Genomic DNA, 17,617 nt, shown 5'->3' with positions numbered 1-17,617 from the left:
CGTTACAGTCGGTTAAGTTGTCTTTGAGAAAACTCAATTTAAAATCATCCAAATTTCAACCAATCATAGTGATAATGATTTGGACTTTATATATAAGTATAGCTCTAATTTTTAATGAAAGTTTCTGGTTAAATAGCCTTGTATTTGGAAATTTTGGTTAAATAACCTTATATCTGTTTTATTTGAATTAAAGTGATTTAACTTACCTCTTAGTTGATTGATAAACTCCTTTTTATGAAATATTTTTTCTTAAAAAAAATTACAAATAAATATTTTCCATTAGAATCTAACTCTCATATACTATAGTAAGTGACCTGGGTTGATATTTGGCTGGGGCCAGGTTTGATAAAGTTAGCCAGGGCCGGGTTTGTGACCAGGGCTGCATAAACATAAATCCTAAAGCATTTTTTTTTAATTTAAAATTCATGTTATATTTTGCATATGCATGGATATATAAACATCATTATGATCAACATAATCACGATAATCATCATTATTATCATCATCATCATTATTATCATCATCATGATGATGATCATCATCATCATCAACAGCATAAAAGAGGAAGGTTAAAGCCTGATGATGATAATCATGATCATCATCATGATCATCATCATAATCATCATTATCATCATCATCATCAGGCTTTAGCCTTCCTCTTTTATGCTGTTTCTCTAAAATAAACAATCTAGAGCTTTTTTTTTTCTTAACTAAAGCTCATTCATACAATATGTAAGGCACTCTCTTTAAGTTTTCTTACTTCTACCACTACCATTTTCTACTTATTTTGCTACCTCTCTACATGCTGATACTTAAATTACTTTAATCTTTTTAAAAAAACGTTGTTCGAAACAATGTTTTTTCTAATCTGTCTAAGATTATGCCTCCTTTTCTTGTCTTCCTTGAGTCACACCACACATCCATCTGATCATCTTCTTTTTCGGCAAATACTACACCATATAAAAACAAAAGTTTATATAACAATAAAAGGATATTTTATGTCAGCATCTAAATAAATAGCAAACATATTTGTTTATATCCATAATGTGCCTGCATAAAGTGCATCTTGGAAGCTTTTATTCCTTCTGGAATAAAAGTTTGTAAGCTTTTATTACTTTTCTTCAATTTTAAGTCAAGTCTCATTCTTCTCAACATTTTTCACCATCTTGAGCAGTTGCTTTATTAAACATTAATCTTTATTTTTTTATCTTTATTACAAGAACATCTCTCTTAAGAACAAATGTGCTTTTATTATTGCAAGAAGCCAATGTAAAAAAGTCCTGTCTGATGTTAGCTCTGTTGTTCTCATTTTACTAAATCTTGTATCTTATCTCAGATGTTAGGTTCTAGAAACTTTTAGTTAGTGTTCAACAATGTCATTAACTAAAGTAAGTCTAACATTTAATCTCTAATTCATTAGTCGGATCTTTTTACTTCTCCCCAGAACAAAGTAGAGTTATTTGCATAGAAATCTTACTCTAATTTGGCTCTTGAATATAATGGCCATACTCTTCCTGACAGTTTAACAGATTAACCCATTGTTAAACATTAGAATCACTCTGGCTTTCAATGCTAAAGTTAATTCTTGATTAAACACTTCTACAGTTTGTGCTCCAAATAGATTTCTATCATAGTCTTAAAAAAGTGTTCTCCAGAACTCTCTTCAATTTTTACTAAACTTTTAAAAAGTGCAAAATAAGTGGTTCTAATTTTACAAAACTCTAGAAAACACTTTGACCTCTCCAACTATCCTATGATTACTCTTCACTCTATTATTAGTTTCTAAGGCTTGCAGTGGCTTATGGATATAAATTCTGGACTTAACATCCACAGTTTTTGTTAAAAAAACACAACTCATATATTGCAAAAATATTGCAATATTGTTGGCATTCCTATATTGACGAATAACAACCTTCTTACTCTCAGACAAAGTCTAAAAGCACATTGTAAATGTAATTAGACCTGCTTTATCTGCCAAGCTTGAGCCACTCTTCTATTGTTGTAAGATTGCATTTCTTTCTTTTTTCTACAAATACAATCATGGTCAATGTACAGTGGTCCAGTACCATGCCATAAATACAAATAAAAAATTTGTTTTATAATAAAAACAATTAAAAAATTAAATTATATATGTTATGTGAAAAGCAGATTTGAATTTTTAAGGTCCGTAATTTAAAAAATTTGTCTAGGGAGGGTTCGAAGTTCAAAAATTGAAGAAATTCATATTTTTTCAAAAATCTACCAACTTTTATACATGCTCACTCCTGCCGATGTCATAGATGATGTCATAGATGATGTCATAAATAAATCTTTTTTTTTAATATTCTTTAAAAATATGGAAAATCAATATAAAATTATTTAAAATATACAATTTTATAGAAAAGGCATAATTAACCGTATGTTTAACACTTTTTTGTTATAAATTGTTTGAGAATAAAACTTTGATCAACTAGGAAAATTTCTGTCCGTGTTTGCCCACCTTTAAATTTTTTGCGTTTGAAAATATTTTGTTTAGAAAATTTTTAGAAAAGTTTTGACTGCTTTTGTTTGCTTTTGTATCTATAGGGTCAGTCCAAACATGATGTACTTAAAGTAAAATGCGGCTCCCCTTCTCACTCCCGATGTTTTTAAATGAGTTTCAACCGTGAAAATGAATAGCAGAATATTCTAGTATAAAAGCGAACCATACAAAACTTAAATAAAACAATCAAATAAACAAAATAATCAAAACAAATAATATTCAATAGTTATATAGTGGTGAAACCAATTTTATATATGAGGAATAAAGAGATTTTTGATTACTTAATCATGAGAATAATTATGAAAATTTTATTAGTAAGGAAGCAAAAACCGAAATTTGTATATTGATTTCTCAATGTTATCCGAACTACAATCAGATTAGGTTAACGGAAAAATTTATAAAAAACTTTAAAAAGAAATGAAATGAGACAGGTAGACAAAAAGGAAGGTTTATAAATCATTACGAGAAATTGTTAAATATGGAATTTATTGTAAACTAACCTCAACAGCAAGTTAAGTTAAAAAATGACATGACGATAAAAAATGACAACGAGGTGCACCTTCAAAATCATTTGAAAATCTCTCAACAAGGTCTAAAAAAGAAGATCTTCAGAGATTACTGAAAAACTAGGTGTTACCACTGAAAGTCTGTTTCATGCCCTTAATTCTTAATCTCAATAAAGAAGGATGATTTAAAGATGTTAAAGTTATTAAACATTTGATGGATGGTAAAACTGATAGATCCTGTAATATATCTTGCTCTAAAAGCTACTCACCAGAAGAAGCTTTAGCTTTAATGTGAGACTGTAGAATGAGTAGGACTGGCAATCAAACTATCTGTCAAAGGACCTTAGATAAAGGTTGCATGTTATTCTCTGTCTACAATTTTTTTGCGAAAGTGATTGCATTCTAGATTCCAGAATTGTTACATCAAACTACAGTGGTTCTGTGAATCTTCAATAATGGATCACTCTACAAATAGTTTATAAACAGAGACAGATTGCTTGTTCCAGTTGAAGAATCTTTGTTTCTTTCATGTACAGTACCTGTGCAACTTAAAATACAGGAAACTAATGTTATTCTTTGGACTAACCCCAAAACATCCTCAACCCAATATTGTCATCCTGTTCGAATGCAATACGTTAAAGAAAATCAGCAAATTGTTAAAGCAGAATATGATTTTTTTATGTCAACTAAACTCAGAGCAACAACCATAAACATATTTCAAGTCAAGCACAAGTTAGAGTGTACTATGATTGATGGGAAAGTTTTCACTATTCTTTTTCCATTAAGTAATTCTCATCAAGTTTGCAATGTAAGCAGATTAAATCCTAAAAAAATGAATGACTTTGTAATTGCTTAGAGTAAACAACCAAATCAGATGTCTTTGGACCTTGGAATTCACTCCATCTCTGGATTCGCAGTTTTGAGTGTTATTTGAGTTACATATTGGGCAGAGAAAAAGACCAGGATTCAATGATTGCGGATTTTTTCATGCAAACACTCCTCACAAGAAAAAATAGTTGCAAGTCGAAAAAAAGAAATTCAGGAAAAAATTAAAGATACACTCAGACTTATTGTTGATGTACCAAAAAGTGGTTGCTCTGGTACATTCAATGATGGAAACACAGCGAGAAGGGCATTTAGAAGCCATGAAACTTTTGCTGAAATGTTTGGTATTGATAACGATCTTGTTAAAAGATTTTTCTTTATTCTTTGTGTATTGTCCTGTAAGCACCTAATTGATCCAGATAAACTAGAAATATTTTGCAGAGATACATTTAAGACATGTAGCACATTTTAAATGGTATCCTATGCCTGCAGGAGTGCACAAGATGATTGTCCATTCACACCAGGTTGTAAGAGACAAGCCAGTTCCAACTGGCCTCTTATCTGAAGAAGCCCAGGAAAATAGAAACAAAGATGTTAAAAATTATCAAGAACATTTTACAAGAAAATTTTCTAGAAAAATTTCAAATGAAGATTTAATGCGAAGATTGCTCTGCTCATCAGACCTCTTTATTACTTCTATGAGGCGAAGTTCTGAATCAAAGAAGGAACTTGCTCTTCCAGTAGAATGTTTAGACCTTATTTTGTAATTTTCTTAATATTCTTTATTTTATTCTTAATTGTAGTATTGATAATATGGTTCCTTTTCTTTTGATTTGATACCTGTTTCACCGTTGTTTTTTAAAAACTCAAACCCTTTATAATTATGTATTTTTAAATAGCTCAGTTTAGTAAAAAAAAAAAAATTTAGAAACATTAAAGTCAATTTAGTTTTAGTTATAATCTCAGTGTAAAACCAAAATTACATGTTCTTTTTAAGTAGTCGTATGTTCTTGTTGTGCTCCCATATGCATAGAATATTTATGTCTAGGTAATTATAAAATATGTGTTCTTGATGATTGTACTTATTAATCGACCAGTCAAACTATTGAAATCAGTATTATAGAAAGTTTTATCATATAGATCTAAAAATAAATTTAAATGCAAAAAGCATGTTACATGTTATGTCATGTGTCCTTGGTGTGTTATTTTAGAGTTTGCTTATTCTACACATTAATATTCGTAAGTGTACCATAAATCATGGAAATTATTAAATTAATTTAAATATTGTCATGTAACATGTGTCATTTGCTGTGTCTACTTTTTGTCCTTGGTGTGCTACTCTACATGTTTATGCAATCTATCAAAATGTAATAAATGTGTAATTTGTCCTCCAGAGAATATCTAGTTAAAAGGTATTTCCAAAATAATTATGCTAAAATAAGTACGTTAAATGTAAGCTATAACGTTATATGTTTATGGTGCTCTGCACATGTATGATATTTATTCATTCAACAAAAATGTGTCATACATGCTGTCGACTATTTATAGTTAATAGAAAGTTGAAAATTAAATGAGAAATACGTATCACATGTTTATTATTTGTTATTTCATTTGTCCTTGGTTTCGTGTTGTTGGTGTGTCCTTCAGAGATATAACAACCGACATTACAATGATAGTTATTGTTGGCCAGGGTATAATGAACATTCACCAAAATTTTTAGCTTTTTACCTTCAAAATTAGTGAAGATATAATTTTTGCCTCAAAAGTGACATTTCTGGACCACTGTGCAATGCTCAAACGAGCTATCATCTCTATTGCGATAAACCGAAACTCATTTTTGCTTGGCTTTTTATTCAACAATTTGCATTCTTTTTCTATATCTGTTCCTTCATGTTAAAATTTTTTTTATTAATCCAGTTTTTTTCTTTGAACATCAAAAAAACCTTATAACTCTTACCCATCTTTGTGTTTTCCTCTTTTATACAGCTTACAACTTTTTAAATCTTCAGTTATATGTTTCCTAGTATTTTAACTTATTCTCTATTATAAAGTGTCTCATAACTTAATAGTGGTTGCTTGCAATCTTGTTGGAAATAAATTAGAGTTTAAAAATATATAAATGTGCGCCAGTATTTATTAAGTAGTAAATGTAAGCATAAAATTATAATATATTAAGTATTATAAATTTTTTTCTAGCCCTGGTTATCAACCCCTGCTAAATCTTATAATTTTGCCAGGGCTGGATTTGCAAAAAGTCTCATTTTTAGCCAGGGCCCCGTTGCTTACCAATATACTATGTGCTTTTCTATGCTGTACTTAAAATAATAGCCTTAACATTTATATATAAATTATTTAGTTTCTGTACATCGTGTTGTTTCTGTTGTTGATCTTTTTAAAGAAAAAGTAATGCAATTAGGAAGTAATCTTATTGTGGAACTTCACTCCAAGGGTATGCAAATTATTTTTCTTTTATAACTTGAATATTTATAAAAATTAACAAATTAAAATTAAAAAATAGTAATGATATGTTAATATTCTAGTAATAACAAATATCTTTTTATTATTATCAAATGAGAAAATATTAGTTGGTTCTTACCCGTGGTCCAAAAGTTCAGAAGATCATAGTAAAAAAACAATCTATATTGGGCTCAGATTTAAAGTGTTATGCTAGACACTTAGAAAGCCTAATTAGTACGCACATTGAAGAAATAAATTAATTTGATTGATTTATATTGAATAAAGTTGATTGATTTTTTTTTTATGTTAGAAAAAAAGCTTTGTCATTAACAAGCAAAATCATCCATTAAAAAACTTTAATTAGCATCAGTTATTCTCTAGTTAAGATTTTTCAATATGTTTAATTGTTATTTTTATTTATTTTTATTATTCAAAAACTCTTTATTTACATTTTTACTGGTTATTTTAAGTCAGGAAAGTTGCAAAAAATTTTGCATATTAATAAATAGTATACTTTTAAATAAGTTGTTAACATTTTTATATTAAGGGAATTAAAAGTACTTTTAGTAAACTAATTTTGTTGGTAAAGTACACCAAAAATAGCATCAACAAAAATTTCAAAAATTAAACTTTTTATGAATATATAGCATATTGCAACGAAAGTTCTTTCAACTAAGCTTTATATAAGTTTTTTTACTTATCGCTGACGACATTTTAAAGCCTTAAATATCATATTTAAAGCAATTTTAAATCATAAATTTATTTAAAATTTCTGCATAAAAGTTAACTTCATGATGAAAATTATAATGTGAAATTAGATGAATAAAATACGAATAAAAAATGTAAAAAAGTTCGAAAAATTCTTTTAAGTATTTTAAAGCTTTTAGTTTTAAAATACTTAAATATTTCATAACTTAAATATTCAAAATCTCTCTATACAATATATAGTGTTTTTATTGACAGTCGTGAATTCGTTTCAGCTATTTAAAAAGTTTAAAGAGTTAAAAGATCATGGCAACGGCCAGAAAAGTTATTTTAAAAATTTAACTCTGTTAAGCATTTTTTTTTTTGTTTTGTTAACATTTATAATATAAAAATGAAAATAAATATAAATGAAGACAATATTTCTAAATAACTGTTAAAACTTTTTAAAAAGCAATGCACATAGTTAAAATAGATCAAAGTATTAAGTTAATTTAAATTTTAATTGCAAACAATTGTCTTCAGTTCTTGTTTTCTCTCTAATACAGTGCATGTGATGAATAAAATTGCCCAGCGGGTTATTTCGCGCTTGTAATACAAAAATATGTTATCAACGAGCGCGTTTATAGGTTCTCAGCATCAAGTCTTCGAAAGTGATATTTAGAGTTTGAAATTGGTTGTCATGGGGCCATCCATAAATTGCGTATGCAAGTATTGGGAGAGGGTGACTCAAAAGCGTACCAGTTCGTACAAGGAAAAGAGTGGACATTTTTTTGTTTGATTTTTTTTTCATGTAAAGTCCCGAAAATCAGATAAAATAGCTTTAGTTTTTTAGATAATGAATTTGTCTATCTGCCGGAAAAAATATGTTACTGCAGCTTTGATATTAGATAAAAACAATGAAATATCGCCATTTACTAAAAGATGACTACATCACTTTGTTTCCTTTTTAGAGTTGAATTAGCATGCTTGATTGCGGACGTTTTAAACAACAGATATGTTTTTAAATTAATTTAAGATAAATAATAGTTTAAAAAAAAAGAAAGGATTAAAAATAATTCTTTTATTTACAAAAGATGTGTGAAAAATTAAAAACAATAAAGCAAAAGAATCTTACGTTTTTACAAAATCTTGCGGTTACGTTTTTAAAAAATCTTTGAAAAATTAAAAGTTTCTTACAAAGCTTTTGATTTTTCAAAATTTAATCAAGTTTTAATTTTTTAATTTAAATTTTCTATTATTATTGGGATGAAACGTTTTGAAAATAGTATACATTCCATTCTATCTGTTAGCAGTAATGACTTCATAACTTTTCATTCATTGTTTGTACAAAATAGAAAACTGCTTTCTAATTTAAACTGAATGCCATATATTTGACAAAATATTTCATATTCCAATGTTTTGATGTTTTTGAATTTTAAATATAATAGTCATTAATTAATAGAATGTGATTGAACCTCTGCGAAATCAAAGCTTTAAGTGAAGTTTTAGTTTGATAAACTTTTTGCGCTAGATATTTATTTATAAGATATTTATAAATATTAGATATTTATAAGATATTTATAAATATTAGATATTTATTTATAAGATATTTATAAATATTAGATATTTATTTATAAGATATTTATAAATATTAGATATTTATTTATAAGATATTTATAAATATTAGATATTTATTTATAAGATATTTATAAATATTAGATATTTATTTATAAGATATTTATAAATATTAGATATTTATTTATAAGATATTTATAAATATTAGATATTTATTTATAAGATATTTATAAATATTAGATATTTATTTATAAGATATTTATAAATATTAGATATTTATTTATAAGATATTTATAAATATTAGATATTTATTTATAAGATATTTATAAATATTAGATATTTATTTATAAGATATTTATTTATAAGATATTTATTTATAAGATATTTATTTATAAGATATTTATAAATATTAGATATTTATTTATAAGATATTTATTTATAAGATATTTATAAATATTACGCTACATATTTTATTTTTAACGTTTGAAATTTTTAATAAATTTAATAAGAGTTGCAAGTTTTGATTTTTTATTACATGGTCTTTAATGCAATTCAAAGTTAAAGTTCTAGTTAAGGGATGTTTTTTATCAAATAGACCCTAAAAAAATAGTTAGCAAATGGTTCGACTTAACCAGGGTTTGATTAAGCAGATAATATGATAAAGTTCAACTGGAATTTTAAAAAAAAAAACATGCTGGATTTAGCTTTCAAATAGAAGAAATAACCCAGCCGGCACAAACACGTCTTTTAGATGTTTTTTTCATATCTAAAATGATAACACTTTTTAGATGTCTAAATTCAGATAAATATAAAACCTCTATTAATAGTCATCTTTTAGTCGGCTTGAAACAGCAGTTATTCATTGTCTCAAAGATAAATACAATTAGATGTCTTATAGTTATCTGAATTTAGATGTCTAAAAGGTGTTAACATTTTAAATTCTAAAAAGATTTGTTTGTGCTGGCTGGGAAATCATTTTTAATTTGAACTTATACCACATAAATTAAAATTGTAGTAAGTTATGCATAAGTTATGTGTGATGTACTTTATTATGAATAACTTCTTTATTTAACAATATGCAAACTCCACTGTTTAAATATATTTTGACCAAAAAAATTTTACTAAAAATATTTTCTATAAAATCAACTTATTATTTTTTCCCTCGCAAGTTCTTCAGACGGCCGTGATTTTTTTCTCCCATAACGAAACTGGCGAGTGCTATTTGTCGCGCCCAGAAGGTTGTTTACAGGCATGTTTCATGTACGCAAAGCGATCACTCCTGCTTCATCACAAGGCCTGCTACTAAATCACACAATGAAAGGAAGGGATTTCAATATGAAAAAACTTAAGAACTAGTTCAGTTTCTTTATTTGAATGTTAAAACTAGTTTTTTATTGGAATGTTAAAGCTAGCTCAGTTTCTTTATTAGAATGTTAAAATGAGTTCAGCTATTAATAATAATAATTATAATAATAATAATAATAATAATAATAATAATAATAATAATAATAATGAATATGATTAATTAATAAATTTATCATAATAATATTTTTATAATGCTCTTCCGTAATAGTTTTAATAAGTTTTAAGTTACATGCAAAAAAATTGTTAAAAAAAATTGTTCTTGTAATTTCCTAGGTCCCTATCAAATCAGGTTTTCTGAATAAAATTATTCCCTTGTTTTTAAATAGTAGTCATAAAAAAATGGGACGAGTAAAATACACTATCAAAATACAAAAATGCATTTTGATACTTGTATTATTCTGCAATAAACTTTTTTCTTTAAAATAAATTTTCATAAAATTTAGTGGAAACTTGTATAAACAGTACTTTTAACTATTATTGCAAAAAATTAACTGGTTCAAATTGGATGTCTTATCTAACTGAATTTGGTCCCAGTCTTCTTGTAAGGTGCATCTTGTAGCTTATGTCAATAAACTATTTGGTTTTCTTTGTGTTTTTATTGAATTATTGGAGTTCTTTGATAGTTTTAGTAATAATACTTATTTGTTAATTAAAGGTTTTGCTGAGTATTATGTTGTTGAATTTTGATTATTTCATATAAGTTTAAGTTTGTAATGTTTTATTTTTGATTTTATTTAGGTTCAATGTTTAAGTATCCTTATATTGAATGCATGGTTAATAAAGCTTCATTTACAAAGCAAGAAGAATACTTTATACAAATACAAACTCAAAAAGTATTTATTTTTTTTAAGACATAAAAAACATGAAATATTTTTTCAATTTTTATCAGATTAATTTCTTTTTACCACTTCTAAACAAAACATCTTTATCAGACTTAATGCAGCGAATGACACAGTAAAACAAAAAATCATTTAGTGTGAGTATTTAACACATAGATATTACATGCTGAGTTTGATAGTTTTTACTTAAAGTTTTACAAGCATTTTTTTTTTTTTTTTGTCGTGATGATTGAACTGAAAAATCCAATAATAAAATAAAAGATATATATTTATATTTTGATATTTATATTTATATATTTATATTTACATATTTATATATATGTATATATATACATATATATATATATATATATATATATATATATATATATATATATATATATATATATATATACATATATATATATATATATATATATATATATATATATATATATATATATATATATATATATATATATATATATATATATATATATATATATATATAGTTTATGAGAAGTTTATGTAAAAACATATACTTACAGAGATAAAAAATTGTCAAGAAGATTTTTGTTTTTTTTTGTTAATTAAATGTTTTTTGGCAAAAAAAAAAAATCTGTAAGTAACTTTTGTAAAAAGTATGGAGGTTGATTAACAAATAGGTAAAACATGCAAGGCATATTACTTACATCGACTGATGGTGTGGTTGGGGCAGGGTTTAGGGATATAATTTTAAACAAACGCTGTTAAACTTCTACAAATATTTGTAAAAAAAATGATTAAGAGTATGATTATAATAATTAAATAAAAATAACAAAAATGGATATAAAAATTATATTTTTATAGTAAAATAATAAATGTAAAATATTTGAATATATATATAAATATATATATATATATATGTGTGTGTATATATATATATATATATATATATATATATATATATATATATATATATATATATATATATATATATATATATATATATATATATATATAAAGAAAAAGGAAATATGAAAAAAACAAGAAAAAGGTTTTTTATGGGAATAAAAAAAATTTCATGTATACATTTAGAAATATATAAATATGTTAGTGTGTGTCTGTTTTCGTATGTGTGTGTATATGGATATATATTTTTGTTAAATGTTTATTTATTAACAACATTAATTTAATATTGATAAAAATTTATTTATTAGTAGTACATTTATAATTTTTATTATATACATATTTACTATCCCAAGCCACTCTTTTGCTACATTACAAACAACCTAATACAAAATATATATTGGGTGATTATCTCTGCACCATCTTTTCCAAAAAATTTTAATGTTTAAAATAAATAATTTAAACCATATTTAAAATTTTCTTTTATTTTGATAGAAAGTTTTGACAGTTTTTGTGAGCAAAAAATCTTATTATTTTTATTTTTTTTTAAACTTTTTTTTTAAAGAAGAAACTATAAAAATGTAATAAAAAGTTTATATGATTTTCCTGAGATTGACAAATATATTGAAAACAAGTTTTGATGGAATTGGCTTTAGGAAAAGATTGTAATAAAGGAGTATTATTTAGAATATATAAGGAAAATAAACAAAGCTGGAGAGATTTATTGTCTAAGATCACTTTTTTTTTTGAGCTTTTGATATTTTATAGTGTAAATATATAAATATATATATATATATATATATATATATATATATATATATATATATATATATATATATATATATATGAAATATATATATATATATATGCGTTTTTCAAGTAGGGTTTCCAATAAAGACTCTCATGAAAGTGAAGATCAAATACATTGTCAAAAATGCGCAATGATTAAGTCAAAAAAATTTGCAAAGTCATCAATTTTTTATCAATCATAAGTTAACAGAAACATGTATAGTGTTATATGTTGCTCTGGATAATGTGCATATTGCCAGTAAAAATAGAGTAAAACCTATCATTAAACCTATTAAAAGTATTTTGAGGCCAGACTTCACATGCAAAACTATAATATTTCAACACAAAATAAGAAGGTACATAGTGGTCAGTTTCATTAAATAATCTAATTTATAAATCATGTTCACAATATCATTTAGCAATTACTGTATCATATGCATTGATTTTGAGTTCAGCATATCTTTATATTTTTCTGCAAAAGTTGTGTCAACTCACAGGTGTCACATACAACACTCCAAACCAAAGGGTTTTATACTAGTTGTTGATTATTTTAGATTTTTTCACTGTAATAAGACATCGATATGTTTTAATTTTTAAAGAATAGGAACCTAGTTTGTTGAATTTATTATGAGAATATTGAACTTGTGGAATTTTAATTTGCTTTTCTAAATATAAAAAATATGTAAAGTTTAGTAAGAATGTCAATGCATGCTTAAGTATCCTGTTGAACAATCATTCAGCATGATGAACATCATTTATCAATGTTATTTGTCATTAATAAAATTACAAATCACCTTGATTCTTCAATGTGCTCTGATATAGCATCAGTGGAGTATCAATTATTGGCAAACGAGACCCAGCATTAAGGCACTTTCAGAGATAAGGTGTATTGGACAACCGAGTTAACAAAAATAGTTCATTAGCAAATCATTGGTCATTAGCAAATTTAAGCAAATTTATATCAAAAGATTAGATTTGTATCAGAAAAGTTAAGCAACATCATTTTAGTATAAATTCAATGTAAAAACAATGAAAAGATTGTCTCACAAATGGTACAAAATAAATTCTATTATCAATTGAGCAAAAAAGTCGAGAAAAAGAAAAGCTGATGAATATTTTACTACAAAAAATTTAAAAAATAAAAAATACAGTTTTTTTTTTTAATTTTTTCCTTGGAAATGTTTTTGTTTTTTTTTTAATTTTTTTCCTTGGAAAAGTGAGTATATATACTTAATAGATCTTTTTAATGACAATAAAAAACTTAGAGACAAGTTTACTTTATAAGACTTTTGTAATAAATGCTTTTTTATTATTATTATTAAATTCTTAAATTGTTCTATAAATTATGTTATAAATTAAAGTTATATAACGTAAATTTTGAAAATTTAATTCTCCTCTGTTGTTTTTTCTCCTGAATATCATCTAAAATCAATTAGTACCTTTAAAATTTTTAAGGCAGTTATGAACAGCATTGTTTAGCACTTGTTTGATATGTTTACTGTTGCATCAGCCTATCCCACTATTCCTCTTGGTGTTAAATGCTTTTTAAAGTTTGCTATTATCATGAACAAACAAAAACTCCATTTACTTTTCACATCAAAATGAATTTTATGCAGGGGTTCTTATCACATTAGAGAGCTGTTCCATAGAACTTAGAAAGTTTTAACTTTTTTCTTTCTAAAAGTGAATTAAGATTTTAAAGTTATTGTTTTGTTATTTTTGAGTAAATTAATGGATATTTAATCTCAATTAGAAAATTGTTGCTTTTATATGATAGCTTTTAAAGTTGTTGATTATTAAAACGTCACTTGCTAAAATTCAGTATTTGACTATATTTAAATATATTTGATTTAATAAAATTTTTTGAATAGTTTAAAAAAAAATTATTTTTCTACAATTAATAGAAATGACTAAAGTTATAGTTGAAATTTTCATATTTTTAGATTTTGTTTTGCTTATTTTAATAAAATATTCACACAATAAATAAAGAAATTTACAATAAAAAATAAGAAGTAAAAGAACTTAAGCTTTCAAGCTATTATTATCAAGTAAATGAAAAATAAATTAAAAACATGAAAGTTAAAAATTTTTAATGTTTTTATTTCAGATTTTAATAGTTGCATCAAGTTTTGAAGCATTGTATCGAAGTCTGACTACATTATTCCAGTGTTTCAAGTTATTTAGAGGAAAGGCTGTACCACTGCTTCAGGTTAATTCATTTATTTTTAAATTATGTAGTTACAAATTGTTTAATAGAAAATTATAAAAACAGTATGCAATATTTGAGCAATATCTTTAAATTTAAAACAGTTTGCTTTTTATTTGTAGATATCTGATTGGACTGCACGTAAATATAGAGGAGTTGTACTAGATTTTAATCAAAATGATTTTCCAGTTTTGGTTTGTTATATTTTAGAGATATATAAAATATTATTGATAGTTTTATCATATTTTATTTGTAAAATTGTATAGTATATAATGCCTATAATTTTAATCCAAATCATAATTCAGTTTTTATAAGACTTTAAAGTTTACAAAAATGTTTTAGTTGTTTTAGGAGGCAAAGCCTAACTTTGTTTTACACCTTTTCAATGTAGATATATTTTTCAATTTATTTTTTCTAGCAGGATTAAAAAAGTCATAGTTAATTTGGTTAAAGAAGCTATATTTAGTTAAAATTTTATTTGATTATTAGCAATGTGTACTTTACTTGAGAAAATTATCTTCCTGTCGTCATGACAATAATGCTTTCGTTGTTGAACAGTTGCTTTACTAACGGGTTTTTTTAAAACTTGGAATGAAGTGTTATCATGTTACTAAATTATATTTTTTTTGAATCGATTACTAGTAAATATTTTGAATCCCTGTAACAACCTTTGCTGATTTATTTCAAGTATAACAGGTTTTAAACAATTTTTGACATTTGGTATAAGCTTTTTCAACATATGTTCTAAATAAGCTAATGTTTCCAGCTTTTATCTCTTAATATAATAATGATTAGGTGGGATGGTATTTTGATTCCCATTTGAGCATTCACACTAAATATTTCCACAATAATTTAAAGTTAGTTTTGTGTATATTTTTAATTGCATAAACTGTTATATTAATATATCTTAAACTTTGATATATTACACTTTGATATATTACACACTGTTTTTGATAATGTTTATTCTTAAATACTATTCATTTTTAAGTCATCAAAATTGTCTATTAAAATTTCAAGTATAATTCATCAGTATTTGTCAATCATTTTATAGAAAAAAATTGAGTTTGCTTATTCATCCTCAATCTTCCATCATGAGTTGTTTCTCAACTTTAAATAGATAAGCTTGGTAGTTAAAAATGTTCTTGAATTCTTTCACCAGAACCTGGTGCATTTAGCTTTAATATCCATTGTAATTCCGAAATTTGAAGATTTTAGTTATTTTTCAGTTTAGGAAACTTTTCAGAAGTATCTTTATGCTTTTAAATAATTATTTTACATCAAACATTTACATTAAAGATGTAAATTTGTAAACATAGTCTTTTTACTTTCCATTTTAAAATTCATTCTAATTTGGTTTAAACCAACACTTTTTAAAATGGTTTATCAATCTGGCTTATCAATCCTGTCAATCTTGCCAATCAATGCCAATCCTGCCAATCAATGCTAATCCTGCCAATGCCAATCCTGCCAATCAATAGCTTATCAATCCTGTTTTCTAGTCAATTAGATTTTTGGGAATGCTTTATTTTCTACTATAAATATTTGGAAGTGTTTTTAATTGATTAAATATATCAATGTTAATCAATTAGCTTCATTTTAGAACATACTTCAAGAAGTAGTTGATCTTATATCTTTATTCAAAGGTAATGAGGTAAAGAATTTAAGATTTTATTGTTCACTCTTATGACATTTATTTTATAATTGATATTTGTTATTTTGATAATTTAGTTGCAAATAAATGTTAACCACATAAAACAGGAATCAACTTGTGGGAAAATTCCTTTAAGGTAGAATTTTACTTTTTACTTTTTCTTCATCCTGCATCTTTCCTTCGGGTTCAATTTGTTAGATATTGACATAAAATAAAATGTATACCTATATATTATTATTATTAATATATTTAATATACGGATGATATAAAGTTTATATATATATATATATATATATATATGTATAAAAACTTTATATCATCCGTATACAAGGGAAATGCATTAAGCCCATATTTGGCAGTATATTATTTATACCATTATTTAGTATTTTAAATTCTCTATCATTTGATATATAGGGTTGGCAACTAAATAATTGCTGATTTCACTCATAGATGGCTTTAGTTGAATTTTTAGGTTTGCTGATGTAATTGAAATGTCAAACACATTTGTTATTTGATAGTTGGTACTTCAACTGTTAATCAGTAAAAAAAAAATTTTTGATCGGTTGTGTAGTTTTTGTTTGGCATCTGTTGAAAAATGGAAAATCAAAACTAACATTTTCGTCAAATTTTACTTTTTTATTTCCAGAAAGGAAAAAATGCATCGCAAGCTCACAAAAAGTTATGTGCTGTTTATGGTGACAAAGCTTTAAAAGAACAGCAGCGTCAAAATTGGTTTTTCAAATTTTGTTCTGGTGATTTTTCACTCAAAGATAAAAAACGCTCTGGTCGTCCAGTTGAAGTTGATTACAACCAAATCAAAGCTCAAAGCAATAATCGATTTGGATTTTCACAGTACAACACATAAGATTGCAGAGAAGCTTCATTTATCACATACATGCATTGAAAATCACTTAAAACAACTTTGCTATGTACAAAAACTCGATACAGTACAATCTCTCTAATTCGAATCTCTTTAATTCGAAAACCTCTATAATTCGACTGAATGTAAAGTCGCTGTGAAATGCGCTTAAGAAACTTTTTTGTTTAACTTTCTATAATTTAAATCTCTATAATTCAAAAACCTCTACAATACCAATTGATTTTTCAGACCTGTCAGTAAGATTCTTTCTGTAAATCGAACTTTTTAAATTTTTGTCGTATAAAAAGCTCGTTAACCATCGAACTCTTTTTTCAAATTTCGAATGTTTTGATTTTTTGTTAAACAATTAGCGTGAATTATTTCCTTCCGTTTAAAAAAAATCATGGCATCAAAAAGACTGCATAAAGAAAACAATTTATAGCTGAAATACAAAGCTCTACTGGAATTGGAGA

The 17,617-nt window shown here is 25.2% G+C and overlaps 1 protein-coding gene across 1 annotated transcript in view; it reads left to right on the top strand.

The window, feature by feature from the left end:
* Positions 1 to 17,617, top strand: part of LOC100210082 (uncharacterized) — a 63,966-nt gene that overhangs the window by 22,195 nt on the left and 24,154 nt on the right. Inside the window, exons 9-14 of the mRNA XM_065806244.1 lie at positions 6,209 to 6,301; positions 10,672 to 10,766; positions 14,536 to 14,637; positions 14,757 to 14,828; positions 16,235 to 16,285; positions 16,363 to 16,421. Of these exons, the coding sequence (XP_065662316.1) occupies positions 6,209 to 6,301; positions 10,672 to 10,766; positions 14,536 to 14,637; positions 14,757 to 14,828; positions 16,235 to 16,285; positions 16,363 to 16,421 (472 nt within the window). The remainder of the gene's footprint in view (positions 1 to 6,208; positions 6,302 to 10,671; positions 10,767 to 14,535; positions 14,638 to 14,756; positions 14,829 to 16,234; positions 16,286 to 16,362; positions 16,422 to 17,617) is intronic.

This window comes from Hydra vulgaris, chromosome 09, assembly GCF_038396675.1.
Source record: "Hydra vulgaris chromosome 09, alternate assembly HydraT2T_AEP".
Classification (NCBI taxonomy): Eukaryota; Metazoa; Cnidaria; class Hydrozoa; order Anthoathecata; family Hydridae; genus Hydra; species Hydra vulgaris.
The sequence above is the reverse complement of the archived record's forward strand: the minus strand, read 5'-3'. Positions and strand labels throughout refer to the sequence as shown.